The sequence below is a fragment of the Colletotrichum lupini genome, chromosome 2 (genome assembly GCF_023278565.1).
Source record: "Colletotrichum lupini chromosome 2, complete sequence".
NCBI lineage: Eukaryota > Fungi > Ascomycota > Sordariomycetes > Glomerellales > Glomerellaceae > Colletotrichum > Colletotrichum lupini.
The window spans coordinates 1,137,191-1,158,480 of NC_064675.1; the positions used below are offsets into that span (position 1 = coordinate 1,137,191).

Consider the following 21,290-nt stretch of genomic DNA (forward strand, 5'->3'; position numbering starts at 1 on the left):
AGCCTCCGAGGACTTAACGACGTTTAGAACCCGCTACGGGGTATATAAATATAAAGTAGTACCCTTCGGGCTCTATAACGGGCCTACTACGTACTGACGATATATAAACGAGATACTAATAAAGTACCTAGACGACTTTTATACGGCGTATATAGATAATATCCTAATCTTTTTAGACGACCCCCTCTAGTACTAGGAGCACGTTACTAAAGTACTAGACCGCCTATAGAAAGTAAGCTTATAAGTAGATATTAAGAAGTATAAATTTAGTATTACTTTTATAAAGTACCTAGGCTTCGTGGTTTCTATAGAAGGTATATAGCCTAATAAAAAAAAAGTCTCTATAGTTAGAGACTAAAAGCTATTTATATTACTTAAGGGTATTTAGTCTTTCCTCGGGTTCTATAACTTTTATAAGAGATTTATAAGGGATTATAGCTACCTAGCTAGGCCCCTTATAAAATTAATAAGTAAGGGAGTTCTTTTTAACTTTAGCGCCGACTATAAAACGGCCTTTAAGGCTATAAAGCTAGCGCTAATATTAGTACTAATCCTCTATTACTTTAAGCTAGAGCTACCAACGTAGCTAAAAACCGATACTTCTAACTTAGTATATACCGGAGCGCTATTATAATAATAAGAAAATAACGGGTTATAGTACCTAGTAGCTTTCTACTTAAAAACGATAAGCGGCGCAGAGCTTAACTACGCTATTTATAATAAGGAAATACTAATAATAGTACTATACCTAAAAGAATAGCGCGCAGAGCTTATAAGCTATGAGCATAAGTTCGATATTATTATAGACTATTAACTACTACTATTCTTTATAACTAAGCGCCTACTTAACTTATAATAAGCCCGCTAGGCCGGCACGCTAGCGGACTTTAACTTTTAGATTTATTACTACTTAAGGAAAGAGAACGTACTAACTAACGCCCTATTACGGAAAATAGAGGATATCTGCACTTAGTAAGCGCTAAAAGAGGCTAATAAGACCTAAGTCCTCTTATTACTAGGACTACTATCCCTTAATATCGTAGCGGAGCTACGGACGCTATTAAGCGCCGTAGTTAGTTAACTATAGCTCATAGTTAGCTCGCTCTTATTAAAAAACGAGCTCTAGGGGTATTTATTAATAAAGAAGATTCTAAAGCTTAATAAAGACCTTATTATAGCGTCCCTTATATTAATACGAGCGCTAGCGGCTAAAAGGCGCGAGCGTTAGTCTATTTAAAATAACGGATTATTAATAATAAACGGGAAGCTCGTAATACCTAAAAAAAAGAACCTTCGTACTATAGTTATCCGCGAGGTCTACGAGTAAAAGCTCCTCGCTTACTTAGGGCGTAATAAGGTCGTAAAAATAATTAAGTAGTAATACTACTAGCCGGGCCTAACGGCGAATACTTACTAATACGTACAGAACTACTATACTTATTACTAATTATAAAAGCCGCGCAATAAGCCCTCGGGGGAGCTAAGGCTACTTTTAGTACCCGACTACTTGTAATAATATATTTCTACCGACTTTATAACTATCCCTACTAATTAGAAAGGATTCGATAATATTTAGGTAGTAATAGACCGCTTAGGTAAGAGGGCGATATCCGTTTTTTATTATAAAACTACTATAGTAAAAGATATAAGCTAAATATTTTACGAACGGGTACTACCTATCTTCGGCCTACTAGAGATTATTATATTAGACCGAGGCCCCTAATTTATCTTTAACTTCTAAAGGGAACTCTATAAGATTTACGGGGTTAAGCTATAGCTATTAATAGCCGACTACCCCTAAATAGACGGCTAGATAGAGGTATTAAACTAATATATTTTATAACGGTTAAGACTATTAGTTAACCGATATTAAGATAACTAGAGCGATATACTACTTATAGTCGACTTTACTTATACTACCTAGCCTAGCGAAACTATAGGGCTATTATTATACGAAATAGAATTCGGTCGTTAGCTACGGCTCTTTTTTAACTAGTCTAAACGAACCTACTAATTCGGCTTTATAAAAGAAAAGCTAAACTATATTAACGCGTAGCGTATAGCCTAGGGGATATATAAGGCCTAGGAGATTACTAAGGGTAATATAAAAGTCGCTTAGGTACGATATAAGAAGTATACCGACTGCCGCTAGCGCCTAGACGACCTAAAGCTAAGAGACCGGGTCTTTATTAATACCTCGTACTAAAAATCCGCTAACGTAAATAAACTATAGTAGCCGTAGGCCGGGCTATAGACTATTATTAGTACCGGATAGGGGGGTATATAGATTATAAAACTACTAACGGGCAGCCGGGTATACCTAGTCTTTTACCTAAGTAAGCTAAAAAAGGCTATTAACGACCTACTACCCGGGCAGAACTAAGACCCGCTACTACCGATTATTAATAATAATAGTAAACCGGAGTACGAGGTCTTAGAGGTCGTTAAATTACGCTTATATAAGGGAAAATTATAGTACTAGGCAGATTAGAAGGGGTACGATACGGATCCGACTTAGTACGACGTAGAGAGCTTTAGATATATATTAGTAGTACTTTAGGCGTTCTATTACTAGTACTTAACTACTAAGGGCCCGCTACAGAACTTAGATATATAGATAGAAGCCGCCGCGGCTAGCGATTCGCTATTACTAAAAAAGGATAATAATATAATAGCGGTAATTACGGCTATAGATTCGCTAGAATAAGGGGTAATTTAGAGGTTTATTTTTTTAGTACTGCGGATAGCGCCCTCTAGTATAGAGGGGGGGGTAATATTATAGTAATAAGTACTAGGGCCCTATAGGCCCTATAGCTTAGCCTTAGGCTACGAGGCTAAGCTCCTAGTAGTTACGTAACGAGCTAGACCGCTAGGCCCAAAGGGCTAGCCTACTAGCTTCTACCCACTGTTCTATTTTTTCCCTCTTTACGTTAAGTCTTTAGTTAATTAGGTTAATATAGTAGCGTTCCGACCTACCTCGAGTTCCCTTTCGTAACAATTTTATATTATTATTAAACATTAATATAAGCTTTTATAACGACTCTTTAAAAAGAGTAAATATATTGTTCTTATCGGTTTTATTATTAACTTTAAAAAAGGCTTTATATTATTAAAATAATAAATAAATAAATTTAATAATATTTTAAAACTTATTAATAGGGCCCTTTATACGCTAGAGGTTAAGATCTTTTTAAAATTACTTAGTATTAATTAATATATCTAATTTTTATTTAAATACCTCTTTATTATTACTAAATAAAAAAGCCCTATTAACGAGGTTAAGAATATAACTATAATACCTTATTCTCTAATTAAGAATATTTTTTTAAGTATAAGTATAAGATAATATAGGATATAAGTAACCTAGGTAAGTATTATTATTTAAAATATTATTATAAATAACTATTTTAATTTAATTACTTAATTCTTAGTTATTTATTATTAATTTTATAATTTAAGTAATATTAACCCTATTATAGGTACTATACTATCGTTATAAAATAATAAAGTATTATATTTATTATTTAATATAGTTTAAAAAGTAAATAAAAATAGTAATAATAATATTCCGCGTTAATAAAGTTTATAAATTAAATAATAAGTAGACTTTCGTTATTAACCTCCAGATCTTTACTCTAATTATATTTTTTTTCTTAGTAAAAATCCTACTTAGCTCCTTTTTTATATTTTTATATAATAATAAGAGTTTATTAATAATATTATAATCTAATTAATAAAAGAGGGCCTAGAAGTAAGGATTATAAAAATTTATAAATAGGCTATTATTATTAATAATATACCTAATTACTAATTCTTTAATTCTCGTTACTTAGCCCTTTATAATAATATTAAAAATAAGTTTTTATCTCTTTAGTATAAAGTCGTATTTAAAGAATTCTAATAAATATAATAACTCGCTAAAGCTTAGATTTATTACTTAGTATTTTAATTTTAAATAAGCCGTTACTAAGTTTATAATTATTATTTTAAAATAAGTAATAATACTTATTTTATTATAATAATAATAAAACTAAAAGACTTCGCTTTAAATATTTTTATTATAAATCTCTTAAATAAAAACCCCCTCTAAGTAAATTTATAACTTCTTTAGCCTTATGCCCTTTTATAATATTAAATCGTTATTAATAAAAGTCCTCCTTTTTTAAATTATTTTTTAAAAGGGCGAGGAGGCTATTACGATTATTAAAATTAGTTAATAATACGAGGCTAATATTAATTAGGGTTTATAACTACGAAATAATTTAAAATAGTAGCTATATACTAAAAATTATATAACTTATTATTAATTAATTAATTATAATATAATAAATCGATTAATATATAATTTAATTAATATTAATAATAATTATTATAATTATAAAAAGTTAGAAATAATAATACGTAACTTCGTTAGTTTTATTAATATTAAAAAAGGGGGTATTAGAGGTTTTTTAGATTTTTAAATATAATAGGATACTAAATTTAAAGCTCTATAATACTTAGGCCCTTTTTTTTTATAATAATTACTAATAATCTATTTAATTAAATAGTATAATACCGAACTTATAATTATAAATAAGGAGTTATAGGTTCAAATCCCGCTCTAAGTATTTATATTCTTAATTATAAACTTTTATAAGGTATAGTTAAGAATATTAATTTTTAATTAGCCCGGCCCCGGATTTTCTTTTTTCTAAGCGACCTTATATTTAATTAAATGCGTTAAATATAGGGCCTTATAATATTTAATTATTTAACTTGCTGAAATTCCTATATTTGACTGTTTATTTAACTTATTTATTTAATTAATTTAAATGGGTATAAGCGCTGTGCTCCTCGTTCTCTGCGGACTAAGTATTTCCGTACTTGAGGGAAGATCGAACGAAGAAGCATTCGCCTTCAGGGAAGTAGGAGGCCATTGCAAAGAGTAGTGGAGTCGAAGATGAGAATCAAGGGGAAGACGATTCGAAGCTAGATAACACTGCTTCGAGTTCTCTAGCACATAGACTATGGACTTAGTAGAAGAAGAGATAAGTCAGAGGTCAATGGGAGGGCGGGCTTTATACTCCTCGACAGCTTGGATAATTCACGGGAATCTTGCGTGACTGAAGTATTCTCACCAAGACCTGGAGCTCCTCGGTTTGCTGGTCGTTCTATCGGCACACAAGCTTCGGATGCACCGTGATGCCATTTGGCTGAAGTGTGAAGGTGCCAGTGGATGGAAATAGCACTCGGTGAAGTTCTCAACCGCTCAAAAGTCCAGATCTTGAGACATGCAGGCGATACGCCAACTCGACTACGCAGCGATGAGCAAAAGAAGGGACAATAGTGGTGGGCCTCGTCGATCAGCCCGGGACGAGCCGCCCGGGAGGCGACATAAGAAGGCGGGGTCCGCATGAGGACTCTCCACGTTGGGCACGACCTGCATTTGTCGAGATGTGTTGTTATGCAGTGTACCAGTCGGTTGATACTTGTGTTGCTAGGAGCCTACGGCCCGGTACAGCTACCCCGACTTCATCCCGCTTCGGTGTAGCAGGATCGCGTCGTCCCGCGTCGTCCCGCGTCAGACCGGTCCGAAGTGTGCCTGAACTACGCAGTCTGATGTCCGAATGAAGCGGTACACATCGTACCGCAATCCGGCCCATCATGCGGCCGCCGCTTGAGAATACGAGAAGCCAAGATGCCCCCATACACACTCCTTAACGGGTGATGAATAGTACTTAACCGATCATAAGGCATGGTAAAAGGAGGTAGTATCGGCGATACCATGCGCGCAGCTTAGCAGAATACTTGATTAAGAAAGTCGCTCATAGCAAGATTATTCAGACTACTTTTGAGACATTTGTGATTAGAATCTGTCGAGTGAAGTACTTACACCCGGCTTGAATCGCTTAAAGCGTGCGCTGGTGACATCAGCCCATCTGGATACTTCAAGTAGTCGTGAGATACGATGCTTCTATACTACGGGTAAAACACCACACCCCATCCTCTTGGGGCCTCAATCAACCCGCGATGCTCACAAAACCAAAAGCTACGCGAACGGACCTCTAGAAAAACAGCACGAGCGTGCCCCAACCTGGAAGTTCAGCGCGACTGACATCATACAGGGACAGCCGGAGCCTACATCAGACGGCCAAGTTCAATTGTGCATATGCCAAAGTTTGGCGACGAGACTTCGGATGGTTCACAGTTCACAAGCAACGACGAGGCCCCACGGCCGAAAATTGGGCAAAAGCTACGAGCTTCGTGTCGGTAGCTCCCGTGTAGTGAACCCCTCTGCCCGCAGATCACAAGCTTGGCGAATCTGGTACTGCTTGCTGTGGCCGACGTCATGCAGTACAGAACTCTAGGAGATTACGTGCCCGATGGGGCCTTCCCGATCACGAGCCTTCTGTTCAATCCACGATGGCCAGAGAGGGCGGTTTAACATGTTTGTATTATGCTGGGCTAGCCAGCATCACAGATGCCTGGTGGCCATCTCTCGAAAGACAAGAATCCTCCCATGGGCTGGTGGGCTCGAGCCTCACCAAGCCCAATATGCAAGTTACCTCCCCACAACCGACTGTATCCCCATGATTTCCAAGCAGCAGAACAGTTGAACCTTGGCCATTCGTGCCGAGGCTATGCCGTTTGCTCTCCCAATCCTCCCAGTCGTTTGTCGCGTTCCCCAAAGTCCAGGCTGCGGGTCCGAGTGACGTGGAACATCGGAAACCATGAATTCGTGACGTATCTGACCCTTTCAGCGAAGAAAATGAATAGTTTCGAACACGCAATGCCATGCTCGCAATGATTGACCAAAATCAGGCCCTCGAGGCGGCGGGTTTATGTACATCCCCTTAGAAGAAAGTTTCCAATCCGACATATCCCGAAACCCATAATGATTGTTGACGAATTATTTCATTCGTGTGAAAGTGCAGCTAAAGTGCGGTATCTGAATCTCGAGAGGTCCCTATCACGGGACGACTTGAGTAACTACCGGCGCTCCGGCTCGAAAGGGTTCTCGGCTCGCTGGTGAGGCTGGCGCTCGGCTTCGAAGGGGTTTTCGTTACCAGGTTGGTTATTTTGGCCATGCGGCTGCCAGGCGCGCGGGGGCTTGCCCATGGTTGGATGGTCGTAGACGTCGCCGTCGATCTCGAGGTCAATCTCGTCCTCCTTGCGCTCCTGCTTTTGTCTTCTCATGTGCAACACAGTCAAGACGCCAAGGGTACCGCAGATGAGCACAGCACTAAGAAACATGATGTTAGTCTTGGCTACGAATGCTAAGGTAGGCCCTGGAATAGCTTGGCGGCATGCGAATGCAAGCAAAACTCAAAAAGCAGAGTGCGGAACAGTTCGGGTAGACCTACGCAGTAATGCCGATAGTGATGCCGATAATCTTGGAGGACTGAAAGGGCTTTTCGCAGCGGGAGCTGTTGTCTCCATCCGCGCAATCATCGCGCGCAGCGAGGTAGTGTACAGCGCGAGCGACGGGTGCCAGAAGGCTTGCGGCAGTTGTTGAGGAACTCATGATACGACTGAGGAGGGATCGGATCATTGTGGATATGATGTAACGGTTCGATTGTGGATTGGATAATCGTTTGTAATGACGATGGAATTCCCTCGAGTTCCGATAGAATCGTAGATTTCGTCACGTCGCGTCGAGTAAGGTGGAATTCTCCCTTTCGTATTTAATTGCTTGGCTTGAGCCGTCTGCTTCTTGTCGCAACTATCGCCTTGGTCGTTCTCGAATTCCTGTCGTTCGGTTGCGGCAAGCGGGCTGCGGATTGCTCGTCTGTAATGAGTGGATTCGCCCCTGTGTCGCTTGTGTGAAACCGGATTTGGAGCCCCTGCTATCGCATTCTCTGATTGCTAACGGTTTTTTTATGCAAGGAGTGACTGGAGTGAAGAAGGGCGAAAACAGTTTGCGAACAGAGACACAACGAAAAAGTGGCCGGTGCCAAGAGGAGATGAGATGCAGGAAGGAAGGAACAAAAGAGTGAATACCCGGGAAGGTTTGTGTTTGCTGGCGAGGGAAAGCAAGAAGGGGGCGAGGAGGGAAAGAGCGCGCGAGATTGAGGCGGGCAGGGGGAAGCAACCTGGAAGGGATGGAAGGAACGGATGGAATTTAGGAAGGGACCCGACACCTTGAAAACACGGGGAAAGTGGAGGGAAGGAAGGTGAGGCAATCTGCCTACCTATTCAGGGGAGGGGGGCGGTCGTCTCAGGGTCCAGGGGGAAAGAGGTAGGCACCGCCGCACGTACGAAAGTACGCCCGACGCAGGTACGACAGGAGCAGGCGCAGGAACAGGAAGGAACCCGTGGGCAGACAGATGGCACAGAGTGACAGAGTGACAGTGTAAGGAAAGAAGGCACCCCTCCTTCCTCCCTCATTCGACAACAACGTGCCTACCTCAAATGTCTCTATTTTCAATCATTCCTTCCATACCATCCCCCATCAGGAACGCATCCGCTCCTTCAGTCGATTTAGCGGCTGTGCATTTCTGTATAGTCTGCATTCGCTAGGAAAGACACAAGTTCCAGTCTGGGGGGAGAATGTGGCTGTGTCTCACTCATCTTCGTTTTCAGTGAGGCCGAGAGTGCCGGAATTGGCTGTCATGATTGGCTCTTGGGAAACCCTCCCCAAAAAGGCCTCCCCTTACAACGGTCTTGAAAAGGAACAAACACGAACCTGGGCCCCAGTTAAAGGGTTGGCGGGATGGTCCTGCGATCCGAGTCAACCGAATACGGCCAATGAACGGCCAACACGGGCGAACATACTGCCGCAGTCAATTTCCTCGACTCTGGCTTTTGCCTCTTCTTGCCTCACTACGAACTGCACAAGCCAAACACAACGCTGATGGCATCGCCAAAGAAGGGTCCGAGAGGGGCTGTTGGAGTCTTCCGTGGGCTATCGTGGGTATCGCCAACTGACAGAGTGGGAGCCTCGTGATTAGAGTGGCTGCCAAAGAATTGGTCTTGCGGGGAAATGCTTGTCTCGTGTTTCACATTCCAAACTCCCTGTTCGCTGTGCCCGGTGAGAAATTGGCATGTCATCCCCTTCTCTCGAGGTCGGGTGACACTGTGGCAGATAAAACAATTGCGCGCGCGACGGCCCTCGAATCTGATGGGTTTGGCAGCGCGAACTATACGAATTTCAAGGGCGTTCGTCCCGCCATTACGGCGCTGAAAATTCGGCATAGCATTAATGACTGAGTACCCGGGCAATCAACAACCCTCTATTAGAGTTCATGAAGACAGCGACGTCAATTGACATTTTCTTTGCACCAGACGGCAATCACCAATACCAGGTTTCTTGACACGGAACCACGGCAGATTCTTAATCTCCCTTCCCCTCTGCCGTCCCCCCTCACCGAAGCAGCGGCAGCGACTCGGCGACCAACAAAAACATTATCTTGTGACATGCTTCAGACAACCCATCGCATGAATTGTAACGAGTTATCCCGGCGATAAGGCCGACGGGAAGAGCCAACCGCCGCGCCTTTCATTTCGCTAAATGGGCCTTGTGGTGCTCGAGCTTCCCACTCACTACGAGAGCCACGCACTGACCGACGGACCAGGAAGAAAAGCAAGACAAACCATTGGAAGTTTGTTAATAATAGAACCCTGAGACAGCGCCGCCGCCGCCCCCCGCCCGAGTTTTCTCCCCGTGTCCTTTTTGCGGAATGCCCTCGCCTACTGCCGAGGTGCCGCTGGCGTTGAAAATCCCCCGACTCAATTTATGTGCGGAGCAACCCTGACACTGTCGAGAACTTTGCGGGATACCGAACGATTGCGATTATCAAGTCCGCAGACACGGATACGAGCGACGATGGACAGCTCGATGAGTAGCCATTTCACCTTAACCTGCTTGACGGATTTATCGCTCCGGGAGATGCGAGATTGGCAGATGCGATTGGAATTCATCTGCACGACGATGGATCATTGAACCGCATTCTTGGGACCAGCTCATGTTGCACTGGAATGTAGTCCCTATTGCCGGTGGGCCCAGAACGATCGAACCGGCCGACGGAAAAATCATCGTCGGCCCGAGGATGACTGGGTGGACGGGAGCGAAGTTGTGGAGTTCGTATCCGGCAGGATTTGCCAGGCCGCACGGGGCGACCTCCGATAGATGGATACCCCGAGTGGCGGAAGATTTGTCCCAAGCGGGTCTTTTCCAAATTTTCGGCTGCCGAGTCCGTCTCCGATACTCGGCATTTTGCCACCCGGACTCCCCGCGTTTTGTGGGCCCTTGAGCCGATTCCCGGGGCAGATGTCGAAAGATTCGGAAGGCTCGCGGGACATGAGTGCCCAACACAACCAATTAAATTCTCAGTAATGCTATCAGAGTTCGAAGTCTTGGCTGATGTTACTTTCAGATCAAAAAATAGAAACTTCTCTGCTAAAACGCCCAGAAATGTCCAAGCTGAAGCATGCAGAAGACGGTTCCTGGCCTCAACCGAGACAAGGATTGGTGATGAGATGGATCCGTAGCACGTCACACGGACGGAAGGTCAGTATATAGGGCTTACGCTGCGCTGCGACAAGATTGGGACGACAAGAACGCTAAATTTTGACGGATCGGCTTTCCTCGTTGGGAGTTACGTCCAAACAGAGGAAAATATCGAGTCACTTTCGCTATGGGCTCAAAGACCAAGACCTTTGCCACTTTTGCGAAATGCCATGTGCTGTCCAAGCAACGAATAACGAGCCCATCGTCAATTGTTTGGTTTCAATTGACGAAAGCCATGGCCAAGGAGGAGAGAATACTTGACTCGAGGGAACCTTCGAGGAGTCAAGGCTGAAATTTCAGATTCCGATGTTGCCGCTTCTCATCAGGAATACTCGGCATAGAGCGAGAACGCTGGAATTTCCACCCAACCAGTATGACTGGGCAACCTCCGATGCCCATCTTTCGCGGTTCGCCGTTCTCCATGGAGATGCAACTTTGCGCTCCCTTCAGCTCTCCGCCAGCTAGCGAACAGCTACATCCCATGCAGCTAGTGGCGGCAGCGGCTCTTCCCTCGTTCGCAACGCGGCTAAGCTATTAGTGAGGTAAGCATATTAGGTCACAAAGAAAAGGGAAGGGGAAAAAATTGTTTCACTGGCACTTTTGCCCACCATGCTCTTTTCCACCTTTGTCTGTGCAGTCCGACGCCATTATGTAAGAGGTTCCCAAAAGGCCCATGGAGCTAAGGTGGAAGACATGCAAAGAGGCTCTAGACTTTGGAAAAGCTTTTTGTGCTGCCCGGTAAGCGAAAGATGTGGCGGGATGGAGAAAAGCAGGATGCGGAGCGGCGGCGGAGGAGGAGGAGGAGGCTCTCGAGCTCTTTGGACTCTGGAGGACATTAGGACGACGGTGAGGATGAGTGAGACTGGGGTCATGGCGGGCCAGGCCCGATTGTATTGGGTCTGGAGGTCCGACATTGAAGCTGAATGAGATCCCAATTGGAGACGGCCAAGAAATTGAAGCGTCAGCGCTAGGGATGACAACATTTTCGGCAAGAAAGAGGTTGTGCTGCGTTTCTCGTAAATGGCTTTGTCTAGGACATCTCCGAGGGAGAATGGTATTCAGAGGGGTTGAAGTCCTGGCCAGGGTCGCCAGGGCACTGAGAGCTTCAGCCGCCGGGCGACGCCGCGGCGGGGTACTGGAAGCTCAGAGCTGTGCTGTGAACTGGGACGTGGTCGATCCAGCAGGGAGGGGGACGGACCACCAATAACAAAGTCAATTTTGTCCTTTTCAATGAGGGCATTTCGTCCTATTCGCGACTTACACTTGTCGACGATGCCTACGACCAGCGCTTGGCGTAAGGCGTGATCATGACGGTGATATTCTTTATTACCCCTCATTTCTCTGGATTAAAGCGTATTTGGTGTAGTCGACCGTCCTAAAGAATTGGTCCACGTGAAGGGTGTTCATGTGACGCGACGTCTCATTCCGCGGAGATAGTAGATACAGACATCTAAAGGGCGCGAGTCCTATGTCATGATGATCTGCGGGCACGAATGGCCACCACACTACCAATGGAAAGCCATCAGTCTGAGGCGCGCACGATGATGTGGACAAAAGGGAATGCATGTAGTTGAGAAATTGAGGCTTACAATGAAGCGATCTCCCGCCTCAGATTTAGTAGAATGCGGGGTGGAAAGGTCATGTTGGAAAAGGAAAACCTGGGGAAAACGTGAAATGGCTTGCTTGCGATAAGGATCTCGAGGTTGAGTGGTTGAAAGCGCTGGTCCCCGTCCGCGCGGGGTTTCACTTGGATCTTGCTGCACCTAAGGCCATGCCGGGGAAGATAAAGGAGGCCAAGCGTTATCAACCTCGTAAAACATATTGATATCAAATCGATTATCTCCCTGCTTCGAGCCTGCCGCTCGTGTTCGTGACTGTTTGTTTCTGTTTCCTCTGCCCAGGGCTCAGGGACGTGAATAGAGGCACGGCGAACATAAGGGATTGTGTCTAATGACTGCTTAGAGTTGGCCAATGGCGGCCTAGCCGTGACCTCGTTTTCTCCTGGGAAAATGGGATGGAGTGCCCAAGCTAATTGTCGCATTGCAGCAATTATCGACAGATTGCGAAGACGAAATGATCTGAGAGCAACACGCAACGAACTCTTGGCTCGAGAACTCAAGCTCGGTGTCTTCACTGTCTCGAGGGTTGCACGCGCAGGAAGAAAGAACATTCGAGGCTAACGTGTGAGAACAGGCACGGGTAGAAACCTTGCTGTACAAATTTGACTTGCCGCGCCCGTTGGCGTGTTTGACGACGGACTTGGGTGACGCTCGTGTCAGCTCATTTAAGATTTTCCAGGAAACCCAATTGACAAGTTCAGACTTGCGCTCGTCGCAATGTTCCAAGAATTAGAAGCGTGGCTGCCCTGTCTTTCACCGTTGCCGTTGATTGTTGCCGTCCCTACTTACAGAAACCTTGGGACGAATGACTCTCCAGGGATCCTACCACGAGTCTGTGAGAAGCTGTTTGCCCTTGAGGATGCATGTGGCTTTGGCTGTTCTGGTAGCCTTCTAACACAGTCCGTGAGATTACACCGGCCTGGCCGCGTCCGTACCAGTGCCGCCTGCGCTGTCGCTGTGGGAGCCGGGAGCGGGCGCGGCGCCGGTATCGGGGAGGATGGGCAAAAGGATTTCTGTTGCGGGATAGTTTGCGCCATCTTTTTGAATCAGGAAAGGACAGAAAGTGAAGCGAAATTGGGGGAAATGTCACGATGTGACCGGCATGCAGAACAGAATGCCGGCCAAGAGAACTACGATATGACAGTATGACTCCTCTCGAGCGAAGTCGGCGAGCGCGATGAGGTGGGGGGTTGGAGGGGTTCGGGATGTTTCCCGGATCACCGAGAAGGACCCTGAGGCGCAAGGGGTCACCGGGGGCTAAGCTAGGGAGGGGGTGGGAAATGTCCCGCTCGGTTTTTGGGCATTGGAGGCGACGGTCACCGATGAGGACCGCCGGCTAGCGGTGAATCAGTGGTGACTTGACGGAAACATTCTTCCCCTGAATGACACCTCGGCGTTGGATGACGCCTGTTGGCGTATGAGCGGTTAATTCCTCTTATAGAGGAGATGAGCATCATGGAAAACATTAAACAGCGGAGCTGGGCGATCTCGAAACACGCTCATGGAGAAGACTTCACATTAAAACCATGGTAATGAGTGGGAAATACTCCATAGCAACTCAGGAACAATATTCGTGAGTTCATTGTTGACATCATGCTGGCGAACTCCTGGCTCGATGTACCCGTCCACAAGAAAATTTATGCTGGGCTACAAGCGCGCATTTACGACTGAATACCCACATTTGTAGCAGGGCTGCAGGAACTGTGGTCCTTTGCCCAAGTTGGGAATGGTGGTCAGAGTCGTGGGTCTGGACGACCGCTCTGGATCGCGATGGAAGTGTTCCATCTCGTTTCTCTGAGCTTAGGTCATCCGTCTCTGGTCTCTTGATGCCCAGGGCGTGCGGATCTTGTACATCAAGACTTTCCCATGGGCAGTGTTGGAAGAGTCAGATGGAGCAAATCCTCCAGCTTCAAGCTCCATCCAGTCTGCAGCCGTGGCAGTGACATGTGTGGAAATCAAGTGGATATTAATGCCTGCACCAGCCGGGGTGGCTTGAGAGCGATGGTAGGAATCTTTCTGCCCACGGGGTTGAGAAGAATTTTTCAGCTAGCTCCTTGCTGCGGCTTCGTTCTCTTTTGGAGATTTCACGATGGAATCAAGTGTGAATGCCAGCGGCCACCGGCATGAAGGTATGGGGTGCTCCAACCCCTTGGAGCTCCGTTTTCCTTATCTGAAAGGGGACAGAGAAGTGAGCGCCCAAGCGTCAAGGGCACATATACGGAAACTAGCCTCACTGGGTATACTGTAGCCGCCTGTAGGAAGGGGATCCTTGACTCCTTGCTCGTTGGAGACATGCTCTTCGAGTTTGTCGGACGAGACTGAAAATGTCAAAAAGAATTCTGCGCCTGGGTGAAAGCAGAACACGCAGAGTGAAGAAAACAACCGTCGAGAATGGATGGGCAGGTGACTCCGGGTATACGTAAGAGAAACTTCATGAGTGGCCCAGTGTCCTTGGAAGTGGATATCTACCCATGCTTCCCGTCCCCGTTTTCTCCGTTTTTGTTTCCCTCGAGTGGGAATTGTGGCTTGCGGTTCGTTTCCATTCACGATCCTAGGCCAAGTCTAGAAGCACGTTTTCCTAGCCAGGAATGACATTCCCACGCAATCGAGCAGACTGAAGAGAAAAAAACTTCACGATGGCGGCTCCATTTTGGAAAAAAGACGATGGGTTGGGGTTGCTTGGCAGGTCAACGCGGCTAAATGACAACCTTTGCGGACAGGCAATGGATGGACTTCTTCCCGCTCGGCACCGGACCGCACCCCTTCCTCTCGGTTTAGGAATAGGCCAACTGAGTCTACGGGATGCCATTCCGTTACGGGGACGGAAGGGCACTTTTGAGGATGGCTGATGGTGGTGATGGTGGGGAATCGCGCGGCTCACTGCTGAGTATCGGAACAGAGAGAAAGACGGTGACGGTGCGCTCCGTCGGTCAAGCAAACCTTTGTGAATAGTCATAGTCTAGAGCCTCAAGAGCGCTGACCGCAAGCAATGGGAGAGGCTGACAGACTGTGAGATGTACCCCGATCGGCCGGTCGGACGGTCGGGTTGACATTCTCGACCCTTTTCCATTGCGGCTTGGTCCGGACTGCAGATCCGGCGGTACGATCGAATAGGGATCTTAGATCGATTTTTGTCTTGGAGCAGAGGTGCAACACGAGGTCTCAACTACGATGCTGTGGCGGTGATGTATGGTTGACGGTGATGCCGTTGACTGGTTTACGAGATGTGACGAGAAGCTTCGCTGTTTGGGCGCTCAATTCTTCGTCGCTCGTTGCGCCTCGGCATGAACTGCTTACGTTTGTGTTGATTCTGGAAATAGAGTGCAGACTTCTAGGCTGCTTGCCACTTGCTGAACTCGACTTACACCGGCGTTGAATACGTGTTCCACGCCCCAACGCCACTATGCGTGTCAGTTTGAGAACGAGCAGATGGCGCTAATGACTGATGCCATCGTACAATCGCATTGCGATGAGAGAAATAGGCTGGTAGGCCGATTCCCTTGGCACAATCAAGTACTTACCCGTTCATCGGCCACGTCTGCCTGTCGTCGTTGTGGCCGGTTTCTGGATCTCACGATATGTCACCGGCTGGGCACCCGGGGCAGATGCCCCGTGGGCCGTGGAAACCTTCCCCAGAGAGAACCGGAGACCATCAGGTTTCCAGCTTGCTTCTGCCGACAGGTGCATTGTGATGGCCTTATCGACCAAGTCACCTGCAATGTCATCTCGCACGACCGCACTTCATGGAGAGCTCCGGTTCTTGGTATTCTAAGAAGAGGTTGAGGGACCCCGCAGCGCGACTCCTGGGCAACAAGAGAAAATCGTACCACATGGCATTGTGCGACTGCACCTGTGAGGGAGGAGGATGCGGTTTGGTTCTGCTGGTTTCCTCATGCCCTTGGCCAATGGTGTCATTTCCCAGGACTATGCCGGCGGCGGCTACAACCTAGTCGGGTCAGTGCTAAGTTTAAGGTGCCGCCCGATCTGCTCTCTGGCATCAATCTGGGAGATGCTGGCATCATCCTCCCGTCTTGCGTTATTACTGCGATGCGCTGGAAACACCTGGATGGTAAGCGGCTCCATGAGCCGTGACCGGCTCTGTTGCGAACGGTCGCACCAACATGATGCCATCCACACAGTAGCTGGTGTGCTGTAAGCCTGTAACTAGCTGTAACTGCGAACCCCTTTGTCTCCATTGCGTTTGTTTCCTCTTTCTGCTACTGCTGCTACACGTGTCTGGCTTGTGGACGCAGGAATAATTGGCTTCCCCTCCGTTGCATCATCCAGTACGACGCCGTGCCCCTGGCCTTGCGCCATTGTGGACTACCGGACACGACCTCAAGGGTTCGCAAATCGTGATGGCGGCGAGAGGGAGAATGTAAGCTGAGGCTGGCTGTTCCCTGTAGCGGTCAGGTACAGAGTGTACAGTACCACAATTACAAGTACCTGACAAGCTGTCTCTTGTCCAGCTTGTCTTGGCTCTTTGGTGGCTCTCTTCCCAGGTTCCGGCGATGGTGCTCCGGGATGAGATATACGTACCGAGTTTACCTGACCGCCGCGCTACAGGACCGCGATCAGGCGGTGGCATCTCTCTCCTAAGCAGCGCCGCCTGTTGCGGTGGATGGCCCTCAACTCGATGTTGGTTCCTAGGAATAGCATACAAGTTACGGATGCTCTACGTACCTACACGTGGGCCCGCCGGGACCATTTCTCAGTGTCATGGCTCAGGACGTAAGAGAGTGGTTGAGAGTCCTGGAGCCAGGCGCATGGTCAGGCGGCCACCAAGGAACTCGACCCATGCCACGGTAGGCAACGCCATGCCTTGCAAAAGTTGCAACAATGAACCAGCTCGGGCCAGCATCCGTCCTTCTCAGCCAGTCGAAGGGAGCTGGTGGGCTCAGTCACTGGTTGGCGTTGGTCATGTTCGAGAAGTGTCCGTTGGCGCAATGTACAGCTGCGCTTGGAACAAACTGGAGCAGGTACTTCGCGCAATGGACCCATCCGGTGGAGATGGTCCAGGCTCTTTTTTTTCACACTTTTTTTTCTTTCTTCCCATCCTTGGTTGATTCACACCTCTGTGATGGATCCACGTCCACTCCCAGTAACAGTACTGCGTCTCTGTCAGTCACAGTTCCCATGTGGGTGTCTGATGAAGAGCTGATGTACACGATGCCGCGCTGGCTGGGCCGCGTCAAAACGCTGGAGCGGAGCATGTGTCGCCAGGTACCCTTCCAACTCATGACACATAATTACCCTATGAAAAGCTTGACCATCACGAGCTGGCAAGACATAATAACGCGACGGTCCTGCTTCACGTCTTGCGTAATAAGAGGCTGATATTACAAGAGTCTACTACCACCGTGACCTACTTTTCTCCTGATCTTTCCTCGTTGACAACTCCAATTTGACGATAACCTCACGATACCCTTCGTTCGAGAAGCCGAAAAGAACTCTTGTCTTTCTGGAGAACCCCGGCCACTTTTGCCTCCTCCGCACTCTGCATCTCATCTCACCCGAAAAGCCCGCCGTTAAGCGCAACGCTGCAGCTGCATCCATCCCACATTAGCACACTTTTCTTGCGCCCTACCTACTACCCCGGTCGACAAACGACTTACACGAAAGAACGGGAAAACCGAAAGGGGAAATTCACAAGAGAAGGAGTCATCGCAGTCGCAAAAAGTCTGCGTCTGTTCATCTCCCATACCCCTCCACTTTACGATCACGACTTCGATCAACCCGAGATTCCAAAACACTTGGTTTTCTCTTTAAAGTCTTCAACGCCTGTTGCGAACGGGAGAACGAAAAGGGTCGACATCATCATCTGCTCTGCAACACCCCGCACCTCACCACCATCCATCGCTTTGGTCGCTTTTGTCCCATCTTTCTTCCTCTCAGTGCGCATAGCGGAAGTAGATCACGTCCACCACCACCGCAACCCAGCCCAAACAAGCTTCGTTCTTGGCTGTTCGACGCCATAAAGAAAGAAAAACCCAAACGGGCAAAGGACAGAACGAGAATCAGACCTTGTGCTCCTACCACCCACATCACCTGGACCTTTCCTTGCAAGGATTCGAGAATAGCAAGAGAAAACAAGTCATCGCGCTCCACACTCTTCTCTTCTCTCCCTTTTCCAAGTCTCTGTTCAAGTACAAAGAGAAAAGGGCCCCCGGACACATCTTGGTCTGCCCATCAGACCCATACCATACATCACTCATCAGTCAGTCAGGGAACATCAGCAGACCTGCCGCATTCCGTCCATCAGCTCATCAACGCACTTACACTACACACACCGCCGCTCGCCCTCGGCCTCGCGCCTTACACCCTTACCACCACACGCCCACCCAAAAGAACCTGCGCGCGCCCGCATCTACCTCGCCTATCCTTCGGGATCCGGCGAATCGACTCTTTTTGTCCTTTCTGGGCTTCCAAAAATTTCTGACGGAACCCATTATCCTCTTGGACGAACCTACGCCCTAAAAACGTCACACCACCTCCCTTATTTTGCGGTTCATCCGCCCCCCCTCACCCCCTTTAACCCCTGTCCATCTTGTTGGCCCATCTTAGCCAGCCAAGATTTACAAAAGAAGACTTGAGGGCCGCAACCGAACATTTCCAAGATTCAGCAAGCCCTCGAAATCCGGGGAACGCACCACACAACCGCACCCAATCATGCCCCACCGCGTAGCAAACTTCCTGCGGAATTCCACTGAGAACTTCAGTGTTTCTGCCATTGCAAACCTCAAGACTAAGACCAAGCAAAATCAGCAACATCACCAACCCCGTCACAACAACATCCAGGACGAAGGCTTGTTGCGCAGAGTCCCTCTCGACCGCCACTCTTCCTACTCCTCCGATGACGGCGAGCACATCCCTTACCACAACATGTTCGCAGCAGATCCCGCAGACCACCTCAAAGAGAAGAAGCACCACCACCACCGCCTCTCTCTGCCTTTTGGCCGCTCCAACAAGGACTCACACGACAACTCCCACGCAGGCCTCGACCTGAAGATCGAGAGCCCGCCTATCGTTTTCTTCGGAGATGCAGAGTCCTCTACCGGTGCCCTCGTCTCGGGTCAGATGCAACTCGAGGTCAAGGACGAGCAGCTCCAGATCGAGACCTTTGGCGCCAAGCTCAACATCCACGTCCAGCAGAAGCGCCCCTTCACCAACCACTGTGGCGAGTGCACCAACCAGTTCACCGAGCTGAAGCGCTGGACGTTCCTCACGCACCCCACGACGCTCAAGAAGGGAACTCACCAGTTCCCCTTCTCTATCCTCCTCGAGGGCCACCTCCCCGCGTCCATGGACACGCCCATCACCTCCATTGCCTACGAGTTCAAGGCCGAGGCCATCCTCGTCAAGGGCACACCCGGTTCGCAGACGCCCATCAAGTTCGAGCAGAACTTTGACGTCAAGCGCTCCCTCCCTCAACCCGAGTTCCCGCATCACTCTGTCCGCGTTTTCCCTCCCACCAACATCAAGGCCAGCGCCCACTACAACCAGGTGATCCACCCGGCCGGCACTCACAACGTCTCGTTCCGCCTCGACGGCCTCACCAGCGCAAACGCCACCAACAAGACGGTCGAGTTCTGGAAGCTCAAGAAGGTTACATGGAAGCTCGAGGAGACCATCAAGACCGTGGCCCCCGCCTGCGAGAAGCACGCCCCGGTCCCCGGCAACGCCAACAACAACACCCAGCCTCAGCAGAAGGGCGTGGCCCGCACCGAGACCCGCGTCCTCGGCGAGAAGTACATGCACGACGGCTGGAAGTCCGACTACACCAGCACCGACGGCCACGTCGAGTTCGAGTTCGACTACGGCGTCGTCGCCAGCAAGCACAGCCACGGCCCGCGATACGCCTGCGACATGAAGTCGAGTGACGGCACCGAAGTCTCCCACGCACTCATGATCGAGATGGTTGTCTCCAAGGAGTGGGCGCCTGTCGGTAAGCCCCACCTCGCGACGCAGACGGGCACCGGACGCATCTTGAGGATGCACTACCACGTGATGCTCACCGAGTGCCCCGGTCTCGGCGTCAGCTGGGATAACGAGGCGCCGCCCGTTTACCAGGACGTTCCCCCCTCGCCGCCCGCGTACCCCGACGAAGCGGCTCCCGTCGACTACATGAGCCTTGAGCACCTTGACGGCCAAGCTCACAACGGACTGGCCCATAGCCGGGAGGGATCCGTTACCGGCGGATCTACCACATCATGACACCACCACCACTAGAGGAGGAGAGTCATGAAACATAATCAATCAACACAACAAAAAAAATCACATGCAACAATTCAAGAGACGGGATGAAAAGGAAAACAAAAAGTTATTGGATTTAGGATCTGCTTTTTTTCAACAGCATTATACCCCCTGGTTTCCGAACTAGGCGCTTGTTTTCTTATAGGATTATAACTCTTTTTTGGCGGGAAAGACAGTGTCACAACTCAATTGGATTTTTAACAGTGAATTTTTGAAGAGATGCATGGTATTGAGTGAAATGACCATGAGGAAGTGTTTTGCATTGCGAGGCGTTTTACGGGGACTTTGAACAGAGCTGATGGAAGAGGCGCATGATCGATGATGCCAAGGTTCCCGTCACATGGCTTCTCAGTAGCTAGCTCGACGACGAAACATACAATTGAAGCAAGAATTAATTATACAAATCACTACAAAATTACTTTGCACTTCCTCTCGATCTTTCAATGTGACTTGTTGGGACTGACTTTAAGAATGACTTAGTTGAACTTCATGCTTTGAGTGCGCTTCAACGGCAAATTGTGCGGCAGTATTACTACTCAGTGAACATAGAGACAACTTCAAACAGAATTTGCCCCTCCGCAACGAAACCACAGACTAGGTATGCGACCCACGGTGAGCGGGATGGTAACATGTGAAATCCCTTTCGAGTCACGACCCTTGATAATTATAGGCTATTGGCAGGTACTTGTCCGATGTGTACACTACCTTGCGGCTCATCCCACGTTTTCTGTCTGCTAGTTTTGTTCTCGCATTGCGTTTACCCGCTGCGGATGCTGCAAGACCTGCTGGAACTGCAAGGTTTTTTGGGACGGGAATGCCCCGAGCTTCAAGCTATTCAGTTAATCTTAGGAAACAATTACTTGACGAAAACTACTAGTTGGGTGCGTTGGGGTGAGAGTTGGAGAAATTTTGAGACGGAATTCTGA

The 21,290-nt window shown here is 47.9% G+C and overlaps 7 protein-coding genes across 7 annotated transcripts, besides 1 other annotated feature; 2 read left to right on the top strand and 5 right to left on the bottom strand.

Annotated features, from left to right (window-relative positions):
• Window positions 1-4,850: 4,850 nt before the first annotated feature.
• Window positions 4,851-4,919: a sequence feature (Short protein (CLUP02_02723, UQC77256.1) was converted to a misc_feature.).
• Window positions 4,920-6,972: 2,053 nt separating this feature from the next.
• On the bottom strand, window positions 6,973-7,534 carry CLUP02_02724 (uncharacterized protein; the record flags this gene model as incomplete). Its single annotated transcript, XM_049281753.1, has 2 exons — window positions 6,973-7,225; window positions 7,347-7,534. The coding sequence occupies 2 exons, from the start codon at window positions 7,532-7,534 to the stop codon at window positions 6,973-6,975; spliced, it is 441 nt and encodes a 146-aa protein (XP_049138896.1).
• A 3,240-nt stretch (window positions 7,535-10,774) lies between these two features.
• On the bottom strand, window positions 10,775-11,406 carry CLUP02_02725 (uncharacterized protein; the record flags this gene model as incomplete). The annotated part of the gene is made up of 2 exons (XM_049281754.1): window positions 10,775-11,023; window positions 11,335-11,406. The coding sequence occupies 2 exons, from the start codon at window positions 11,404-11,406 to the stop codon at window positions 10,775-10,777; spliced, it is 321 nt and encodes a 106-aa protein (XP_049138897.1).
• Window positions 11,407-12,077: 671 nt separating this feature from the next.
• Window positions 12,078-12,662, bottom strand: CLUP02_02726 (uncharacterized protein; the record flags this gene model as incomplete). Its single annotated transcript, XM_049281755.1, has 1 exon — window positions 12,078-12,662. The coding sequence occupies one exon, from the start codon at window positions 12,660-12,662 to the stop codon at window positions 12,078-12,080; it is 585 nt and encodes a 194-aa protein (XP_049138898.1).
• A 2,027-nt stretch (window positions 12,663-14,689) lies between these two features.
• CLUP02_02727 (uncharacterized protein) lies at window positions 14,690-15,067 on the bottom strand (the record flags this gene model as incomplete). The annotated part of the gene is made up of 1 exon (XM_049281756.1): window positions 14,690-15,067. The coding sequence occupies one exon, from the start codon at window positions 15,065-15,067 to the stop codon at window positions 14,690-14,692; it is 378 nt and encodes a 125-aa protein (XP_049138899.1).
• Window positions 15,068-17,141: 2,074 nt separating this feature from the next.
• On the bottom strand, window positions 17,142-17,351 carry CLUP02_02728 (uncharacterized protein; the record flags this gene model as incomplete). Its single annotated transcript, XM_049281757.1, has 1 exon — window positions 17,142-17,351. The coding sequence occupies one exon, from the start codon at window positions 17,349-17,351 to the stop codon at window positions 17,142-17,144; it is 210 nt and encodes a 69-aa protein (XP_049138900.1).
• A 1,429-nt stretch (window positions 17,352-18,780) lies between these two features.
• Window positions 18,781-20,325, top strand: CLUP02_02729 (LMBR1 domain-containing protein; the record flags this gene model as incomplete). Its single annotated transcript, XM_049281758.1, has 1 exon — window positions 18,781-20,325. One exon carries the CDS (start codon window positions 18,781-18,783, stop codon window positions 20,323-20,325), a length of 1,545 nt encoding a protein of 514 aa, XP_049138901.1.
• Window positions 20,326-21,056: 731 nt separating this feature from the next.
• Window positions 21,057-21,290, top strand: CLUP02_02730 (uncharacterized protein; the record flags this gene model as incomplete). Its single annotated transcript, XM_049281759.1, has 1 exon — window positions 21,057-21,290. One exon carries the CDS (start codon window positions 21,057-21,059, stop codon window positions 21,288-21,290), a length of 234 nt encoding a protein of 77 aa, XP_049138902.1.